This window comes from Panicum virgatum, chromosome 4K (genome assembly GCF_016808335.1).
Source record: "Panicum virgatum strain AP13 chromosome 4K, P.virgatum_v5, whole genome shotgun sequence".
NCBI classification, from domain to species: domain Eukaryota; kingdom Viridiplantae; phylum Streptophyta; class Magnoliopsida; order Poales; family Poaceae; genus Panicum; species Panicum virgatum.
Window position 1 is genome coordinate 12,216,708 of NC_053139.1, and position 19,874 is coordinate 12,236,581.

At 45.3% G+C, this 19,874-nt stretch overlaps 4 protein-coding genes across 4 annotated transcripts; 1 reads left to right on the top strand and 3 right to left on the bottom strand.

The window, feature by feature from the left end:
• Positions 1 to 6,392: 6,392 nt before the first annotated feature.
• Positions 6,393 to 11,156, bottom strand: LOC120703142 (transcription termination factor MTERF2, chloroplastic-like). The gene is made up of 2 exons (XM_039987158.1): positions 8,199 to 11,156; positions 6,393 to 7,088 (listed from the first exon to the last, which is right to left on the bottom strand). Exon 1 carries the CDS (start codon positions 11,100 to 11,102, stop codon positions 9,840 to 9,842), a length of 1,263 nt encoding a protein of 420 aa, XP_039843092.1. The 5' UTR covers positions 11,103 to 11,156; the 3' UTR covers positions 6,393 to 7,088; positions 8,199 to 9,839.
• On the bottom strand, positions 6,798 to 8,407 carry LOC120701897 (annexin D6-like). The gene is made up of 2 exons (XM_039985703.1): positions 8,366 to 8,407; positions 6,798 to 7,088 (listed from the first exon to the last, which is right to left on the bottom strand). The coding sequence occupies exons 1-2, from the start codon at positions 8,405 to 8,407 to the stop codon at positions 6,798 to 6,800; spliced, it is 333 nt and encodes a 110-aa protein (XP_039841637.1).
• Positions 11,157 to 11,630: 474 nt separating the features above from the next.
• On the bottom strand, positions 11,631 to 15,071 carry LOC120703143 (annexin D2-like). The gene is made up of 5 exons (XM_039987159.1): positions 14,914 to 15,071; positions 14,575 to 14,720; positions 14,234 to 14,452; positions 13,267 to 13,479; positions 11,631 to 12,174 (listed from the first exon to the last, which is right to left on the bottom strand). The coding sequence occupies exons 1-5, from the start codon at positions 14,987 to 14,989 to the stop codon at positions 11,884 to 11,886; spliced, it is 945 nt and encodes a 314-aa protein (XP_039843093.1). The 5' UTR covers positions 14,990 to 15,071; the 3' UTR covers positions 11,631 to 11,883.
• Positions 15,072 to 15,189: 118 nt separating this feature from the next.
• On the top strand, positions 15,190 to 16,058 carry LOC120705065. The gene is made up of 2 exons (XM_039989598.1): positions 15,190 to 15,629; positions 15,696 to 16,058. The coding sequence occupies exons 1-2, from the start codon at positions 15,405 to 15,407 to the stop codon at positions 15,888 to 15,890; spliced, it is 420 nt and encodes a 139-aa protein (XP_039845532.1). The 5' UTR covers positions 15,190 to 15,404; the 3' UTR covers positions 15,891 to 16,058.
• The last annotated feature ends 3,816 nt before the right edge of the window (positions 16,059 to 19,874 follow it).

A 19,874-nucleotide genomic window follows, 5' to 3' on the forward strand; every position in this document is an offset into this window, starting at 1 on the left:
AGAACTGCATTTTGAACTGTTAAATTTTACAGGTCACCAGGATGCGACAGAGGAAAAAGATCACATATGAATTTTTCATAAAGACCAATCTATAATGAATATTTTACACAATGGGATACGACAACTACCAATCCAAAAGCTAGTACTATACAACTGGTACTCCTATCTTTTGAATAAATGCCCGTCAAAAAAATCTTTCCAATAAATGATGATGATGACAAGATGCAAACATGTTTTACGGCCTTAACTTATAAGGACATACACTATTCTATTTAGATAAGGATATCTATTCTCGTTACACACATGCCGTGCAAGATTCACGCATGCGCTTGGCCTGTCTGGTCGGCTGCTTCTGCACATGAGTTGTTGAAAATAGATCAAAACTTTGGACAGCATCACAGCAACCACACTTTACTAATCATACAGTAAAGGAGGAGCCCTCTAGGGGCCTGGTATTTCAGATGCAACTCAAACCCAGAGAGCACCAGTGGTTACAGCGGCCTTTTGTGTTCCTGCTTAGGAAACACCTCAATAATTTCTTGCACACATCGCGTGACCTGCCATAAAACTAGAAGGCATAGTATGACATGTTGTAACTGGTAAGAAAATCCGTACAAATAGTACTATGCATTTTGTCATCATGCATACAGGCTGTAGAAGTGAAAATATTTTGACAGAAACCCCCACTTCTCAAAATCACAGGGCAGAGGTTCATGGAACCAAACAGTTCTTAGAAATCAAGAATGCATTGGTGGCAACAACACTTGGTTTAAACAATTGTTTCTTCTCAGTACCAATTCTAGCCACTTAAGTAATAGTATAGCCTCAGTAAGTGCAATGTAAACATAAAAACACTTGATCGGTGGTGAAGAACCGCCCCCACGACATTGCAATAAGAAGGGACCGTATGATTCCGGTCAAGAAACCTCTGAACCTGGACCCATGCCCATATGGGCCAACCCGAACTTGGGCTGGCGTGTACCGTCACCCAGGCCGGTGAACACGGAAATGCACCAAAGCCACAAGCTAGCAAGCACGGAGAGTTTTTTTTGGGGGGGGGGGGTGCAATATCAAAGGTTTGAACCTGGTCGGTGGGCACGACTACAACAAGCCCACCACTGAGCTATTGCTCAGTTTGGAAGTGCAATGTAAACATCAATAGAGCAAACATAACACATTCCTCTCAAAACGAACTAGGCAACAAATAAGTATCAGTGAGCGCTATAAAATGTCAGTAGAAATGAAACATATTGAGCAAACATGGTTAGAGAAAAAACGAAAGACAGTTCTAACAAATTCCAACTAGATCAGGTGCTAGGACAAGGGCCTATCCACAGATGAACACCTCAGTTAAGGATAATCTTCAGCCATGGGCTAGAAAGAAGAAGCGACTAACAAACACGTGCAGTAAGGCTCCAAAATAAGCCAATCAGCTCTTTGACAGAATAATAGACAACCATAACTTAAACATGGACGATGAGCAGTCAGAGATCACCAGTTGTTCTACCGCAGAAAGAAGAATTGAGAATGCCTGCACCATCGCCAGCTGCTAATGAGTGTGAGTTGCACTTGCACCATCGAACAAAAAGGATTGGAATATTTTAAGATGTTCAAATTTGATTCCAGAGGGCACAACACCAGCACTAGCTGCAGCATACGCATCTGCAAGCCCAGGAACAGAGTCCTTGTGACAGTCGATGTACTTCAATTTGAAAGTCTTCTCTCCAATTTGAGCAAATGAGTAAAAACTCATTTTACTACTCAGCAATCCCTTTGCCTGCAGGACCTTCATGACACAATGCCGGGGCACTAGCCGCTTCTCCAGACCCAGTGCTAACAGGATAGGCCTTTCAACAATACACTGAGGTTCCATTCCAACCTCTTTGATCAAGAACTGAATCTTGCGGAGAAGGAGCTCCTCAGACAATGCCAGAATAGTTGGTATCTTGGGCACTGCAATTGCAATTTCACTCTCGGAGCAACCAAGAGTACTCTTCAAAAACTTAAGCTTGGAAGCAGCCTTTTCTTTGGTGACATTTGAGACGACTGACACCGCATTCTTGAACATTCGCGAGCTGTGAGGCACCCCAAGCTCTTCCGCGCGCAACAATAACTCCTTGACGTGGTCCAGCCTATAGGTAAGCAACCACGAGTTTTGTGAGCACACATGGGCAATATCTCGAACACTTAAGCCCCACTGACGAAGCAGCGCGATATTAGGATTGATAACCCTTTCAACATCCACCTGTAGAATGCGGTCACTCTTCTTTATGATCGCGAGGAGCTGTTCAAATGAACCGAAGAAGGAGATGAAGAACTCGAGCTTTGGACCGACGTCGCAGCTGCGGAGGGCGCGTGAGCCGACCACTAGGAAGCGAGCGATCTGGGGAGTGGGCAGACCGAGGCGGTCACGGAGAGCATGAAGGCGAGGGCCGACGTTCTTGGGCGATGCGCGGAGGAGCAGCGGGTCCGCGACGACGACTTCGGCGATGTCGGCGCTGGAGAGGCCGACGCCGGAGAGCAGGGCGAGGATGGCGTCGGGGTTGGAGGCGGATTTGAGGCGGGACCAGCATAGGTCCTCGAATGCCTTCTTGTTACATTGTTTGGATGCTTCATCCAACGCCTTCTTAGCCGTCTTGAGGGCTTGAGCTGGGTGGAGGCCGCAGGCGGCGACGAGGTAGTCCTCGAGGGAGAACGGTGCGGTGGAGGCCGAGGTGGAGGTGGAGAGGAACCAGGCGCCATGGTAGATGGGGGAAGGGAGCGCGGAGGCCGCGCGGTGGAGAGGGAGGAGGTGCCTGCGGAGGAGCAGCATGGCGGCGCCGGAGGTGGAGGCGACTGCGCGTCGATTCCCCCCGATTCGGCGGCTTCCCCAGTTGAGATGGAGAGGTGCCAGTCGGTCCGCGTCAGGGGCAACTGGGCAAGGGAAGCCCGCTCCCAACCATTTTCTTTGGGTTTCTTTTCCCGTGGAAAAAGACGCTCTTTTTTTCCAGCTGCTATTCACTTTTTTTTGTTCTTTTCTTTTCCAGCTTATTTGATCAGCTAGCTTTAAAAAAAGCTTATTTGATCAGCAAACTTTCACGTCATCTTAATTTGAACTTCGAATCGAATGATTTCAGTGAAATTAGGCCCTGTTTAGTTGGTGAAAAGTTGCTGGATTTGGTACTGCAGCACATTTCATTATTACTTGATAAATAATATCCAATTATGGACTAATTAGACTTACAAAATTCATCTCGTTCTAATTAATTAGACTGTGTAATTAGTTTTTTTAACTACATTTAATACTCTATGCATGTGTCAGAATATTCGATGTGACGGATACCGTAGAAATTTTTTTGGAAACTAAACCGGGCCTTATTTGGATTAATGCCAGAAATTAGCTGATGACACCGATAGGAATATGGTATGGGTACTTTGTTGGATAAATGCCAAAAAAAAAATAGTTGATGACATCGATAGGAACATGGAATGGGTACTTCGCCCATTTGGTATAGCTCGATGGACACATGAAGCTATACGAAAATGGTTTTTTTGAACTAGCCGGGTCAAGCCAAAAAATATGGCTTCATCCAGTTTTATCATGAAGAAGCTTTTCATCAAATGGTTTTCAAAACAGATTCAGCTTTACCAGAAAAATTGCTTCACCAAATATTTCAAGAGAAGTTGAACCTATGCAAAACAGGGTCTTGGTTGGCCGCTTGTCCAGAGTTCTTCAGCTGGTGATAAGTATTTGTCATCTTCCAATCTGTGCCTAACATTTCTGAAGTTTATGGGAGGTCTATTTATAACTTCTGAAGTTTAGTGGAGGTCTATTTATAACTTCATGCGATTAGTTTTGTTTCCATCGCAGAAACCGACACGCGGGCACCGTGCGGATTAGAGGCCCATTAAACTGAAGCCCAAAAGGCTAATTAGTTTCTTCCTTTCTTTCTTCACCCATTCACCCATTAAGCACGTTTGCTTGTCACCCTGTTATGAGTATCACAAGCAAGCAAAGCAAACTGATGATGGAATCGCCTTCTTTCTCTTCACCCATTATTCATCCATGAATTAAATTCTTCTGCTAAAGAATCAACTTTTGATCTTTCGTTGAGTAAACATTTCGAAATGTTAATAAATATTTCAGAATAGTTCGAGTTTTTGAGTCATTTTAGGTTTATTTTAAAAATATTTCACAATGTTCCGGAAAAATGTTTAGCAAAAACTTCCCACCAAATATTTACCAAATACTTTAGAATGTTTCAAGTATTGTAGATTTTTCCCGGGAAAAATCAAAGTATTGAAAAAATTTCATTTGTCCTAAAAAGTTTTGGAAACATTTTAGAATGTTCTAGGATATTAAAAAAAAATTAAACAATGTTTGAAAACAATTTAAATTGGTCCGAAAAATTATTGGCCAAAATGTTTTCAGAAAAATTTCTGATTTTTTTGAGTCATTTCAAGTTTGTTTAAAAAAATATTTCACAATGTTTCAAAAAAAATCTTTTTCTTGACACAAATCTGGTCAACACGCGAAAGCGCTAGAACGCGCGAATCGCAATCGGTCGTTTCCAGCAGCCCGTCTGTGCCGACTGGTCAAACCAGTTGAACGGACTGGTCAGACCGGTTCCTTCAAGAAGGCTGTAGACATAGAACCACGAGCCCTGGAGGGGCCCATCGGAACTAATGGAGCTAGAGTTGCTCTGAGATCGGCAGGCCACTTAGAATGCCCTCAAATGTCATAGAGACATAGGAATAACAGAATTAGGGTTAGAAAAACTAGGGTTGGAGAGATGAAAAATAAAGGGGCAAATTGTATTGATCGATCGTGGTTAACCCTCAATCAGCCTTAGTGTGTTGGGGTTGGGGGGGGGTGGTTAAAAAACATTCCGAATACAATTGGACCGGCCAACAGGCATCAATATTTGCCAATTTTGACTGTCAACAAAGTATCCACCAAATGTTTACCGAACACTTTAGAATGTTTAAAGCATTACAGATTTTTTGAAAACAAATAAAATTTTCTAGAAATTTTTCATTTGTCTTAAAAAGTTTTGGAGACACTTTAGAATGTCCCAGGATATTAAAATTTTTCAGAAAATATTTGGGAACGAAAAAATTGTTGGCCAAAAATTTCCCAGAAAATGTTTTGCACATTTCGAGATGTTAGTAAACATTTCGCAATGTTCCAAGCTTTTGAGTTATTTTAGGTTTGTATGAAAAACAGTTCACATTGTAATGAAAAAATATTTTGCAAAAAATTCCCACCAAATATTTACCAAAGACTTTAGAATGTTTCAAGCGTAACAATTTAAAGTGTTTTGAAAAAATTTCAGTTGTCCTAAAAAGTTTTGGAAGCACTTTAGAATGTTCCAGGATATTAATTTTTTTTTTGGGAAAATGTTAGGGAATAATTTAAATTGATCCAAAAAATTATGGGGCAAAAGCGTTTCTACCCCTGTTTTGTACCGAAATGGTGATTTTGTCCTCATTTTTTTTAACTTTGTGATTTTACCCCTACGATTTCAAAACGAAGGCAGATTTTACCCCTAGTCCGTTAAGTACCTCTAACGGTGTTAGCATTTAGACAAATGGACAATTTTGCCCATGTGTTTTTACCCCTGTTTCTTATGTTGCATAAAATTTTGAATGCAGGCCGCGGCGCTTGGGCCACCGCCTCCGGTCACCGGCTCGACGCGCCCACCGGTGCACGCGCAGCCGCCGTCCCGAACGGCGCAGCCGGCGCCGCCGGCCCTGTGGCGGCGGTGCGCTGGATGGCGCGGCTTGGCCCCCGGCCACCGGCGCAGGCAGCCCAGCCTGGCTCCCATCCGCCATCCCGACCGCCGCCCCGGCCGCGGGCCACCGGGTGCAGCTGCCGCGCGCGTGGCGTGGCCCCCGGCCGAGCCCGGCCTGGCTATCACCGGCCGCCGGCACATGGCCATAGGCCCGGCGGCGCGCGGGTGAGGCCCTCGGCCCCTGGCCCGGCCGCCGGCGCAGGGCCACAAGCCGTCGGAGGGGCGCAGGATGCCCGCCGCGACCACACCGTCTTGTGCCTCGAGCACGGGGATAGCCACGCGTAGGGCCGCCGGAGGGGGCCGCGACTTGCGCCTCGAGGTCGCCAGGTGAGGGCGACTGGGAGGGGGCGGCCCTCAAACCCAGGTGGAAGGAGATAAGATTAAGGGTAGTACTGTCTTTTCCTGTATATGTTTTTTCTTTCTCATTTTTTTCTTCCATTAAATCCCAGCAAGCCTAATGGTGTCAGAAACCAGGGGCAAACGGCTGCTTCGTTTCAAATTGACAAGGGTAAAATCACAAAGTTCAAAAAGAAGGGGTAAAATCACCATTGAGCTTTGGAGTAGGGGTAGAAACGCTTTTTTCCCAAAAATTATTGGCCAAAAAGTTCCCAGAAAATATTTTCCCCAGCAATGAAAGATAGGTTATTAGAATTTCAGCAATTTGACAAAACCTAACACAACTCCTAGCGCAAACACCACATAATGCAAGTCTAGAACTAAAGATTAAGATAAAAAAACAAACACACTCAGGGGCTGTTTGGTTTAGGCCTCGGCAAAGCTGCCTGGGCCAGGCAGCGCTCCCAGGCGTTTGATTTTCATCGCCTGGGGCTGAGATCGCTGCCTGGCCAGTGAGCTGTCTCGATCCAAACAAACCCTCAAAGCTGCAGCGACAGTACCAACACTGGAGAAACAGCCTCACGTCCACAATGACTTACAGCAGCGCATACTGGGTTTATTACCCGATCAGATCACATACAACACAGCACGGAACCGAGCAGCGACAGTGCGACATGCGAGGGCAGATCACTCCAGCCCCAGGAGCGTGAGGAGCATGTTCTCATAGTTGCCGGAGGTGTCCCCCACGATGGTGCGCTCCAGTGGCACGCTGTTCCTCTTCTGGTATGCCTCCTTGATAAACCTCAGGTCCACCTCCGCGCGGGTGGTGATGACCCGGGTCAGGGAGCTCTCGTCTGTGCCTAGACCCGCAATGGCCTGCCTGGCAACCTTCTTGAAGTACCTGTCGGGGCAGGTGAAGCACCGGATGATCGCTCGCAGCATCTTGAGGTACTCATCCTTGGGATCAGCCTTCAGATCCTGTGGATCACAGAGCTTATTAGGAAGCAGGTCTCAATGAGGAATTTGCAAGAAAGTCGGTAGTGAATCATGTGAATATTTTTGCTGAGAACACTAGCAGATCTGCGTAGTGATATTTGTAGTATGCTAGGTCATGCAAATGATACATGCCGCTAGTGTCCAGAACTGAAACTCTAAAACCAGCAAAACATCAAACTAAACATATCACTTTTACCAGATGTTCTGAATAGATTGAAAGCTGAGTAAAATTTCAGTCTATAATCACTGAATTTGTTTGATAAATAAAAGTAGTACTTCTGACTTCAAAGTGGCAAGGTGATTCTGCAGTGGTAGTTATTTGGGAAAAAAGAACAATTTCATAGACATGTTCCAGCACCTAAACACCTGAGCTATCATGCAAATGTTTTTTAGCAGAAATTAGGAAGCGGTACTGTGAATCAATATAGTCAAGATATGGCATGCATATCACATGAATATGTAACTAATTCTCTTAAAAAGGGTCAAGGAAATCATAAAACGTTAAATGATCTAGAAAGAAATTTGACCTATAGTCCTACATAGTTCTGAACATGGATAGAATTGCCAGAGCGTCATGAAATTTCTGCCCCAAGAACGAAACAGAACAAGCTGCAAATGGAAATAGATCAACAAAGTGTATCTGTCATAAAGGATGCAACCAATCCACACATAAGCAACATGGGCTGAACACTCACTATTGGACAAGGCTGATCTTGAAGGGTGTAGGAACAAAAATGAGTAAATAGCTTTCCAAATGTTACACATGCTCCTTTCTAATTGGGTGAATGAATAAACAGTATAAGAACAGAGTTGTATCGGCAAAAGAAGGCACGAGCAAGGAGCAACAGCTTATTATTTTCCAACAGAGTATGAATGGGTGATTTGAACTAATGCGGGTTGTGATACAAGTAAATGAGGGACAAAATGCAACCGTAGATGCACCTTACTCATTCCACAACTGCATAATCTGATTCAACTGCAGTGCAATGCAGAAGCACACATAGGTATTGCAAATTGTAAATAATAAGTTGGTCATTATTGTATCATTTTATACAGCAAAAAACTACATAAGTTTATTAGATATGCATGCACCTTGTTGATTAGGTGGCCAAATGCATCATTGTAATAATCGAATGTAGCAAGCAGCTGAGCTTGCTCCTGGTGGTGAGAATTCTGGTGATCTCATCATCACTGTAAGACTTGTGATGGATCTTCTCATGAAGTATTTTGGCTTCTGAGTGTGCCAACCTTGTGTTGACCTCTGGTCCATCATAGCGGTATGCAGTTACAAGTGGCACCATCAGCTGAAATGAAGAATAAAGCAAAGGTCTCACAGAATTTGGCAATGTTTCCCTTTTTGCACTGTTTTCCCTATTGTCGAAAGCTCCAGGAGCTAGTGAAACTAGAATAAGGTTGCCAAAAACTAAAATGACAATAAGTGAGCCATCCTTTAAACTAACAAACCTGAACAAAATAAATCTTGCATATTTAACCTTATTTTAGAGTGACACAAACTAAGCCTGTCGGGCCTGCTGCTTCTGCACATGAGTTGTCGAAAATAGATCAAAACTTTGGACGGCATCACGCCAACCATACTTTATTAATCATGCAGTAAAGGAGGAGCTCTCCAGGGGCCTGGTATTTCAGATGCAACTCAAACACAGAGAGCACTGGTGGTTACAGCGGCCTTTTGTGATCCTACTTAGAAAACACCTCAATAATTTCGTGCACACATCGCGTGACCTGCCATAAAACTAGAATGCATAGTATGACATGTTGTAGCTGGTAAGAAAATCCGCATAAATAGCACTATGCATCTTATCATCACGCACGCAGGCTGTAGAAGTGCAAATATTTTGACAGAAACCCCCACTTCTCAAAATCACAGGGCAGAGGTCCATGGAACCAAACAGTTCTTAGAAATCAAGAATGTATTGGTGGCCACAACATATGGTTTAAACAATTGTTTCTTCTCAGTACCAATTCTAGCCACTGTAAGTAATAGTTCAGAGTCAGTAAGTGCAATGTAAACATAGAAACACTCCACCAGTGGGTGAAGAACCACCCCCAAAGCATTGCAACAAGAAGGGACTGTATGATCCCGGCCGAGAAATCCCCCTAACCCGGAACCATGCCAATTGGGCCAAACCGAACTTTCGCCGGCGTATACCGCTACCCAGGCCGGCGAGCACGGAAACACACCATAGCCACAAGCCAACAAGCATGGAGAAATTTTTTTTTTGGGTGCGGCAATACCAGGGTTCGAACCTGGTCGGTGGGAACGACCACAAACAGCCCACCACTGAGCTATTGCTCAGTTTGCAAATGCAATGTAAACATCAGTAGAACAAACATAACCCTTTCCTCTAAAATCGAATTAGGCAACAAATAAGTATCAGTGAGCGCCGTAAAATGTCAGTGGAAATGAAACATATTGAGCAAACATGGTTAGAGAAAAAACGAAAGCCAGTGCTGTCAAATTCCAACTAGATCAGGTGCTAGGACAAGGGCTTATCCACAGATGAACATCTCAGTTAAGGATAATCTTCAGCCATGCGCTACACTGAAGAAGCAACTAACAAACACGTGCAGTAAGGCTCCAAAATGAGCCAACCAGCTCTTTGACAGAATAATAGACAACCATAACTTAAACATGGACGATGAGCAGTCAGAGATCACCAGTTGTTCTACCGCAGAAAGAAGAATTGAGAATGCCTGCACCATCGCCAGCTGCTAATGAGCGTCAGTTGCGCTTACACCATCGAACAAAAAGGATTGGAATATTTCAAGATGTTCAAATTTGAATCCAGGGGGCACAACACCAGCACTAGCTGCGGCATAAGCATCTGCAAGCCCAGGAACAGAGTCCTTGTGACAGTCGATGTACTTCAATTTGAAAGTCTTCTCTCCAAATTGAGCGAATGTATAAAAGCCCATTTTACTACTCAGCAATCCCTTTGCCTGCAGGACCTTCATGACACAATGCCGGGGCACTAGCCGCTTCTCCAGGCTCAGTGCTAAAAGGACAGGCCTTTCAACAATGCACTGAGGCTCCATTCCAACCTCTTTGATCAAGAACTGAATCTTGCGGAGAAGCAGCTCCTCAGACAATGGCAGAATACTTGGCATCTTGGACACTGCAATTGTAACTTCACTTTCGGAGCAACCAAGAGTACTCTTCAAAAATTTAAGCTTGGAAGCAGCCTTTTCTTTGGTGATATTTGAGACGACTAACACCGCATACTTGAACATTCGCGAGCTGCGAGGCACCCCAAGCTCTTCCGCGCGCAGCAAGAATTCCTTGACGCGCTCCAGGCTATAGGTAAGCAACCACGAGTTGTGTGAACACAGCTGGGCAATATCTCGAACACTTAAGCCCCAATGACAAAGCAGCGCGATATTAGGACTGATAACCCTTTCAAGATCCACAAGTAGAATGCGTTCACTCTTCCTCAAGATCGCGAGGAGCTGTTCAAATGAACCGAAGAAGGAGATGAAGAACTCGAGCCTTGGAACAACGTCGCAGCCGCGGAGGGCGCGTGAGCCGACCACGAGGAAGCGAGCGATCTGGGGGTTGGACAGGCCGAGGCGGTCACGGAGAGCATGAAGGCGGGGCCCGATGTTCTTGGGCCAGGCGCGCAGGAGCAACGGGTCCGCGACGACGACTTCGGCGATGTCGGCGCTGGAGAGGCCGACGCCGGAGAGCAGGGCGAGGATGGCGTCGGGGTTGGAGGCGGATTTGAGGCGGGACCAGCATAGCTCCTCGAATGCCTTCTTGTTACAATGTCTGGATGCTTCATCGAACGCCTTCTTAGCCGTCTTGCGGGCTTGAGCTGGGTGGAGTCCGCAGGCGGCGACGAGGTAGTCCTCGAGGGAGAACGGGGCGGTGGAGGACGAGGTGGAGGTTGAGAGGAGCCAGGCGCGGTGGTAGATGGGGGAAGGGAGCGAGGAGGCCGCGCGGTGGAGAGGGAGGAGGTGCCTGCGGAGGAGCAGCATGGCGGTGGGCCGCGGGCGGCGGTGGGGGCGGCGGCGGGCCGGCGGCGGAGGTGGGGGCGGCGGCGGGTCGATTCGGCGGTCTTCCCCAGTTGAGATGGAGATGAACCGGTCGGTCAGCGTCAGGGTGAAGGGAAGCCCGTTCCCACCTCTTTTCTTTTCTTTTCCCGTGGTAAAACCGTAAAAGGGCGCTCCTCTTTTTTTCCCAGCTGCAATTCGTTTTTTTGTTCTGATCTTTTCCAGCGTATTTGATCACCGGACTTTCCCGTCATCATAATTTGAACACGTCATCATAATTTGAAATTTGAATCGCATGATTTCAACGAAATTATTTGGATTAATGCCAGAAAATTAGTTAATGACACTGACACGAGCACACCACATGCACACTTGTAGTTGTTCTTCGTTGGCCGCCTGGCCGGAGTTCTTCAGCTGGTGGCAGGGGTTTGTCATCTTCTAATCTATGTATAATAATATCTCTGAATTTTAACCTTTCTGCCCAAATAGGCAGCAGCTTAGTCACAAACTTACTAATTTCTCGAGATCCCGCTATCTTACTGCCCACAAATAACTACAAAAACAAATGCCATGATTCATTGCAGACATCATTTATTTGATCACCACTGTTATGCAAGCTGCAGCGACAGAACCAGCACTGAAGAAACAACCTCACGTCCACAGCGACTTACAGCAGCGCATACCAGATTTATTACCCGATCAGACCACAAACAGCACGGCACGGAATCGGGCAGCGACAGTGCGGCACGCAAGGGCTGATCAGTGATCACTCCTGCCCCAGGAGCGCGAGGAGCATATTCTCGTAGTCACCGGAGGTGTCCCCCGCGACAGCGCGATCCAGCGGCACGCTGTTCCTCTTCTGGTACGCCTCCTTGATCAGCTTCAGGTCCACCTCTGCGCGCGTGGTGATGACCCGGGTCAGGGAGCTCTCGTCCGTGCCTAGCCCCGCGATCGCCTGCCTGACGACCTTCTCGAAGTACCTGTCGGGGCAGGTGAAGCAGCGGATGATTGCCCGCAGCGTCTTGAGGTACTCATCCTTGGGATCAGCCTTCAGATCCTGTGGACCACAGAGCTTAATATTAAGCAGGTCAATGAGGAATTTGCTAGAAAGTCGGTAGTGAATCATGCAAATCTTTTTGCTGATCTGCGTAGTTGATATCATATTAGTAGAATGCTAGGTCATGCAAATGATACATGCAGCTAGTGTACAGAACTTAAACTCTAAAACCAGCAAAACATCAAACTGAACATAGTACTTTTACCAGTTGTTCTGAATGGATTTGAAAGCTGAGTCTATAATCACTGAATTTTTTTGATAAAAATAGTACTTCTGACTTCAAAGTGGCAACGTGACTCTGCAGTGGTAGTTAGTATACTATTATCTGGGAAAAGAGAACATTTTTACAGACATGTTCCAGCACCAAAACACCAGAGCTATCATGCAAATGTTTTTTAGCAGAAATTAGGAAGCGCTACTGTGAATCAATATAGTCAAGATATGGCATGCATATCACATGAATATGTAACTCATTCTCTTCAAAAAGACTAAGGAAATCTTAAAACGTTAAATAATCTAGAAAGAAATTTCAACTATAGTCCTACATAGTTCTGAACATGGATAGAATTGCCAGAGCATCATGAAATTTCTGTACCAAATACGAAACAGAACAAGCTGCAAATTGAAATAGATCAACAAAGTCTATCTGTCATAACGGATGCAACCAATCCAGACATAAGCAACATGGGCTGAACACTAACTATTGGATAAGGCTGATCTTGAAAGGTGTAGGAACTAAAACGAGTAAATAGCTTTCCAAATGTTACACATGCTCCTTTCAAATTGGGTGAATGAATAAACAGTATATGAACAGAGTTGTATCAGCAGAAGCAGGCATGAGCAACAGCTTATTATTTTCCATCAGAATATGAATGGGTAATTTGTATTAATGTGGGTTGCGATACAAGTAAATGAGGGACAAAATGCAACCGTAGATGCACCTTACTCATTCCATAACTGCATAATCTGATTCAACTGTAGTGCAATGCAGAAGCACACATAGGTATTGCAAATTGTAAATAACAAGTTGGTCACTTCCTGTATCATTTTATACAGCAAAAAATAACATAAGTTTATTAGATATGTATGCACCTTGTTGATTGGGTGGCCAAATGCATCATTGTAGTAATTGAATGTAGCAAGCAGCTGAGCTTTGCTCCTAGTGGTGAGGATTCTGATGATCTCATCATCACTGTAAGACTTGTGTTGGATCTTCTCATGAAGTATTTTGGCTTCTGAGTGTGCCAACCTTGTGTTGACCTCTGGTCCATCATAACGGTATGCAGTTACAAGTGGCACCAACAGCTGAAATGAAGAATAAAGGAAAGGTCAGATCACAGAATTTGGCAATGTTTCCTTTTTTGCACTGTTTTCCCTATTGTCGAATGCTCAGGTGGCTAGTGAAACTAGAATAAGGTTGCCAAAAACTAAAATGACAATAAGTGAGCCATCCTTTAAACTAGCAAACCTCATATGCAACCTTATTTTAAGAGTGACACAAACAAAATGAGAAAATGACAGGGCAAGGGGGCATCAGATTTTGGATGAACGAAAACTGAATTTGATTTGACCTCTGCTTTTAAGGAGGACCAGAAGTGCATTTTGGACTGTTAAATTTTACAGGTCACCAGGATGCGACAATGGAAACAAATCATATATGAATGATTCATAAAGACCAATCTATAATGAATCTTTTACACAATGGGATATGACAACTACCAATCTCATTAACGAACATTTTAGATCCACCAACCTATTTAATATTTCATAACATTGTGGGACAAAAGTCAACATCATAAGCATGGTATTTGACGATCTTGAACTTGTCTATCAGCTTCAGAACAGAACTGATCAATATCACACATTGGTACTTACGATAAAAACATGATTTAAATCAACATTTGATAAATAAAAATTAACAAATCAAGATCCTGTCCAATATCCTTCGAAGATTAGCAGGTATCATAATACTGTTCCAATCACTAGGACACATGTATCAAATCGAAGTAGCGGTGCTAATTCTGGAGGCACTGCACAAGAAATGAGAGAAACACATCACCTTGCGGAAGTCCCCTTTGACGTGCGCAGCGATGTCCTCCTCCAGCGAGCGCTTGAAGCGCTCGTGGTACGCCTGCCTGACGGCGAAGAGCTGCGCGGAGCCGCGCGTGCACGCGATCTCGACGAGCACGCGGTTCCCGGGCTGCCACTTCCTGGCCGCCTCGTTGGCGAGCACCGCGTCCCGCTCCGCCGGGTCCAGCGTCCACAGGATCACGGCCCTCTGGCCCCATCAATCACAGCCCGATCAGGGAAAGATCTGGGAACGACCTCGTCGCGCTCGCGCGGAGGGGTGGATTCCAGCCAGCGCGTGCGGCGACGACTGGTGATGGTGCGGGGGTTTACCTCGAAGTCGCCCGAGATCTCGTCGGTGATGGAGCGGAGGAGCTCCTCGCCGTACGTCTCCGCGTAGGCGCGGCGGATGGCGCGGCGCTGCGCGGCGTCGCGGTGGCCCAGGATGGAGATGATGAGCGCCTCGTTCGTGCCCCACCCTGCACGGCCCCCAGCGGGGGAGACAAACGCAATGTCAGATCGCGCGATCGCGTCACCCTCACCCTCGCAGGCGTTGCGCGGACAAGGGAAATGCGGGCCGAGACACGGGGCCTAGATGCGCGCGCGCGCGCGCGCGCGCGCGAGAGAGAGAGAGAGAGAGAGAGAGAGAGAGAGAGAGAGGGAGGGACCGACCTTGGAACGCCTTGCGGAGCTGCTCGCAGTCGTCGGCGGCGGTCGGGACGGTGGCGGGGACCTTGAGCGTCGCCATCGGCGGTGGAGGCTGGGATGCGGGATCTCGAGACGGGGCGCCGGTGGTGGAGTGCGCGTCCGTTCGAGCAGGAGGGGTTTTTTTTACATTTTTACCATTATAAAAAAGGTAATTTGCTGGTTTAATACTTTTAAACGGGCTCACTATTGTAACTGGAAATATTATGTTTTTACCATTTTTGTCTACGTGGTAGGACACGGCGGCAGACCACGTTGGCGCCCGGTCAGCAAGGCAAGGCGAAATGTCGTTTCTGCCCCCGCCCCTTTGTTCATGTGCCCGTGACCCCCGGTCCGGCCGTTGACCGCTCCCACTCTCCTCCCTCTCGTTATCCCGCCGCCGCCGACGCCTTTCTTCCCCACTGCGCCGCCGCCGCCTCTCCCGTCCCGCCTTCCCCAGCACAACGGCGAATAGGGCTATGGCGCAGAGGGCCGACTCCTCCAGCTCCAGCGCGAGTAGGGCGACGAGGAGGCAGGGGAGAGGAGTGAGCTCCTTGTGTGAGCAGCATCTGGTCGGTAAAGAGACTGGGCTGCCTTTGATCGTGTGCCCCGATTGCGATCTTGCCCGAGTGATTGAGCTTCGCGTGGTCAAGCTGGAAAGTCAGAACAAGGGGCGCATCTTCTTCAAATACCCGAGAAATGGGGTAAGTTATGAGTTTTTTCCATTTTCAATCAAACCTAGGGTTTCAATGTTGATCGTTTTTTTGCAGAATCCGAAGCTGTGTGGCTTTTATAGGTTTCAGAGGGAGTATTTGGATGAGCTGGTGGAGAAGAAGATCGTCAGGATATGCAATCAGATTGATGAACATGGAGGAAAAGAAGATGAAGCACCTGGTGAAAATGAGGGGATGAAGCAAAACGATGGGATGAAGCAACTGGAGAACAAGATGGAGAGACTGATGTGAAAAATGAATATTTTCATTGGTTGTATTGCAATAGTTGTATTGACGTTTGTGGTAAAATCTATTGCAATGAACTGATGTAGACAGTAGTGTGTTTCAGTAGGGAATGAACTTGACTGAGCAAATGAAAATATAGAGTTTGTTCATGTCTAATTTGTAAAGTGCTCAGCTTCTTTTGAATGCAAATTGAATGAGCAAATGAAATGAGCTAATTTGAATGAGCAAATGGATGCAAATTGAACAGAAAAGATGTCCATGACATAGCATATAGGGCATGGTAAATGTTTCCAACAGAGAATACATGGAGTTCCCAACTACAATTGTTCATACAGCACAGAAGTTGCTAAAGACCATGCAAAATATAGTATTTTGGCCAATCATACAACACAAAAGACAATGCTATCACTGCTCACTGCTCACTTGCTCTTGTGTGCTTTCTTCTTAGGTGGTGTTTTCTTCACTTTACTTGCCAAGGTCTTTCTCTTTGGTGTAAGTTTCTTGCCATGTTCATCATCTGAGAATAGTGCCATGCCATGGAAACAAGTACACACATTGAACAAATGACTTAAATAATTTGGAAAAAGATGTTGAAGACAATGACAATAATTTTTTAACTGGGGGTAGTCTCAATGGGTTCTAGGGCATTAACCACTGCCAAAGCCATAGGTTCAAGGGGTGATTCTTCACTTGGCTCAGGGACAGATGATGCAAATTCATTTCTGGTAGCTTCAACCTCTTCCCTTGCTGCTGCTTCTACTGCTTTCCTTGCTGCTGCTTCTGCTGCTTTCCTTGCTGTTGTTGTCTTCAGTTCTACTTCTTCTGCATCTCTCTTTGCTTTTGCAACAGCTTTCCTTGCCAGTGCTCCTCTAATCATTGGAGTTGGCTATTCAGTAGCATCAGCAGCAGTTGGCTTGGACTTCTTTTTTCTCCCAGACTTAGCAAGATTCTTTTTCTTAGATTTTTTTCCTGTAAAAAAAGTGTAATGAATTATGGTTACAAAATAAGAAATTATGTAAAGACACTATGAAAAATAAAGTAGTTATGCACATTTTTTTGTTCCAGTCAGATGACACTTCCAGCTAGTAGCTCGGTGACCATACTCATGGCAGTTAGGGCACCTGACTTGCCTAGTTGCTTTGCCTGATCTCTCCCTAGCTGATTTGATCCTATTTTTCCTCAACCTTTCTGGCTCTTTCTTTTTCTGGATAGGAGGGTGCAGTGTAAACCCCTTGTCAACTTCAGGCCATTGATTTCTGTCAGTGATGCTAGAAATAATACCTGCATAAGCTGCTTGAAACTTGGCCACTGAATAATAGTTGTCCACAAAAGAATCCATATCAGGCTGCCTCATGCTAGTTATCACAGTCAATGCATGTGGACATGGTTTACCAGCCACTTGACACTGTCTGTATGTGCAAATTTTTTGAGACAAATACACGACATGTCTTCTAACTTCTTCATCTTTGTACACCTCTGTGACTTCAGCTTTATTTGGGTGACCTTTGGAAATCTTCAGGTGTCCTAGTCCCCTAGATGCAGCATTGAGCTGATGTATCACAACATGCAATATATCATGAGATAATGATGTAGAAATCTTCCTTCTTTTGGCAAACAAGATCATTACCTTCTCTCTAATAGCATCTGCCATGCAATGCAGAGGTAGGTCTTTCATCTCTTTGATCCATGCATTCCAACATTCAGCTAAATTGTTGTTTATATAGTCACACTTGATGTCTGGAGAGAACTTGCATCTTGCCCAAAGAAAAGGATGATGCTCATCTAATCATTTTTTGATGTCTGGACTAGCTGCCAGCACCTTGTCAAATAAATATTTGAATTTATGGGGAGAATATGCTCTAGATGCAGGCCACATATTTTTGGCATATACATCACTAGTGTAGTAGTTCTTTAGGTTATCCATTAAATACCTGAAACATTCTCTCCACTCTGCATCTGGAAACACATCTTTGACAGATGACTCTAGTCCCTTGCTTGCATCTGTACAGATAGCTAAATGCTGCATGGGGCCTATTGATTTCTTAAGTTGTTGCATGAACCAAATCCAATTTTCCTTACTCTCTCCCTCAAAAAAAACAAAGGCCACTGAAAACATCCAATTGTGCCCATCCAAAGCTAATGCTGCAGGCATGTGGCCACACCACATGCCATTTAGATGAGTGGCATCTATACTAAGGTAAAGCCTACAGCCATTCAAGAAATCATCTATACTAGCTTTGAAGGCACAGAAAAATTTACTAAACCTAACTTTGCCATCATTATCAGTCACAGTGTCTATCTCTACCACACTGCCTGGAGATCTCAATTCTATCTCTGCCTTAAACCTATACAACCAATCAAAGGAATCAGTCCACTTACCAAAAATCCTCTCAGATGCTCTGTTTGTCCCATTGTACACTGTCTGGTAGGGGATTTCAATGTTGTATTTGAATCTCAACTGCTTTTGCATTTCTGAAGCCCCCATTGTTGGGTTCATCTTGAGCAATGTAATAGCTCTATCTGCCATTCAGTTTATTGATGCTATCTTGCTCAGAACTTTTTGTGTAGATGCACACTGATGTTGTCCCTCATTTATTTGTATCTGCATTTACAAAACAAAAATCAAACTAGGTATAATTATAATTAAAAATGTAAATATCAGAGCATGAAAACAACCACAAATAAGTAAGTAACAATCACACTAGGAAAAATTTTAGAAGTTATACCCTGATACTGCCATCATGCTGTGTTCTAGTTTTAAATTTTCATGGACATCCTAGAGCTGCACAGCAAACCATGTACCTTTCTTCGTCAGAGTGCTCAGTTTGAAGCTCAAACTCATTAACAATAGCATGCTGCTTAGCTGCAAGCCTCAACTCTGGCATGCTGGGGTAGCAGATGCCTACACTCAGATCAGGATGGTACTGTCCCATTCATACAGTGGCTCCTCATCAGTTGTGTCATCAACATTTACAGGTGCTTCATTGATGTCTTCCTGCATCTCTGCTGACATAGCTGGAAATGGCACGTCTTGTCCATGACCAGCTTCTTCTGGTTCCACAACATCCTTGAATCCCATTGCCTGAAATATAAGGTCCTTATCAATAAGCTGTGCAGCTAAACCATCATCATCTGGGTTCTCTAAAATGGTGAGAGTGCTCCAATCAACTGCTGGTGGCTGTTGAGCAGGTGCTGCTTGCGGGGAACTGTGGGTATCACCACATCCTTCAACATCAGTAGCCTCTGCATTGGTTTCATTAGTCACACCAGAGACACATCTATCTTTTGAAGCATCTGATGAAGATTTTCCCTTAATTGAGTCTTTGCTCACAACATCTACTACAAAAATAGCATGCCTCTCATTCCATATGTCCTCAATCATCTACTGCATATGTTCATCCCTCCTTAGCTTCCACTCAGACCCAGTATCTTGGTCAAGAACCCAAACTGCCAGTGTTTGACTAGGCCCCCATATAATCTTTGAGGCTAAATCCTCACTGAATTGAGCCAGAGAGTACTGACTGTTCCTATCAAACCATATGTTATGCTGCTGCTCTGCCATTTCCACTAGCCCAAATTCACCATCAGCAACATATGGAGAAACCTTAACAACTAGCCTAAACGCACTACCAGGATCGATCCTGGCATCATCATAAATAATGAAAACAAATGAGGATCCACACACGCTCTTACTATGCATAGTAGGCACATTTATCGGGTGGAGCTTAAGAACTCACCAGAGAGGGCAATCACCAGGATCCATTGCGGCAACGGGAGATGGCGACCTATTACATCACACGCCTGAACCGAGAAAGAACAAATCAAACGTCGCAAAACCTGAGATCCCGCAAAACCTAAACCTAATCGCTGCGGGTGGCCATGAGGAAACAAACCCACAAACCTTTCCCTTAGTTGCGGCGGAATGGAATTGCGGTCACCATGGCAAGAGCCCCAGCCGCCGTTGCGCTGGGGGAGGCGGGACGGGAGAGG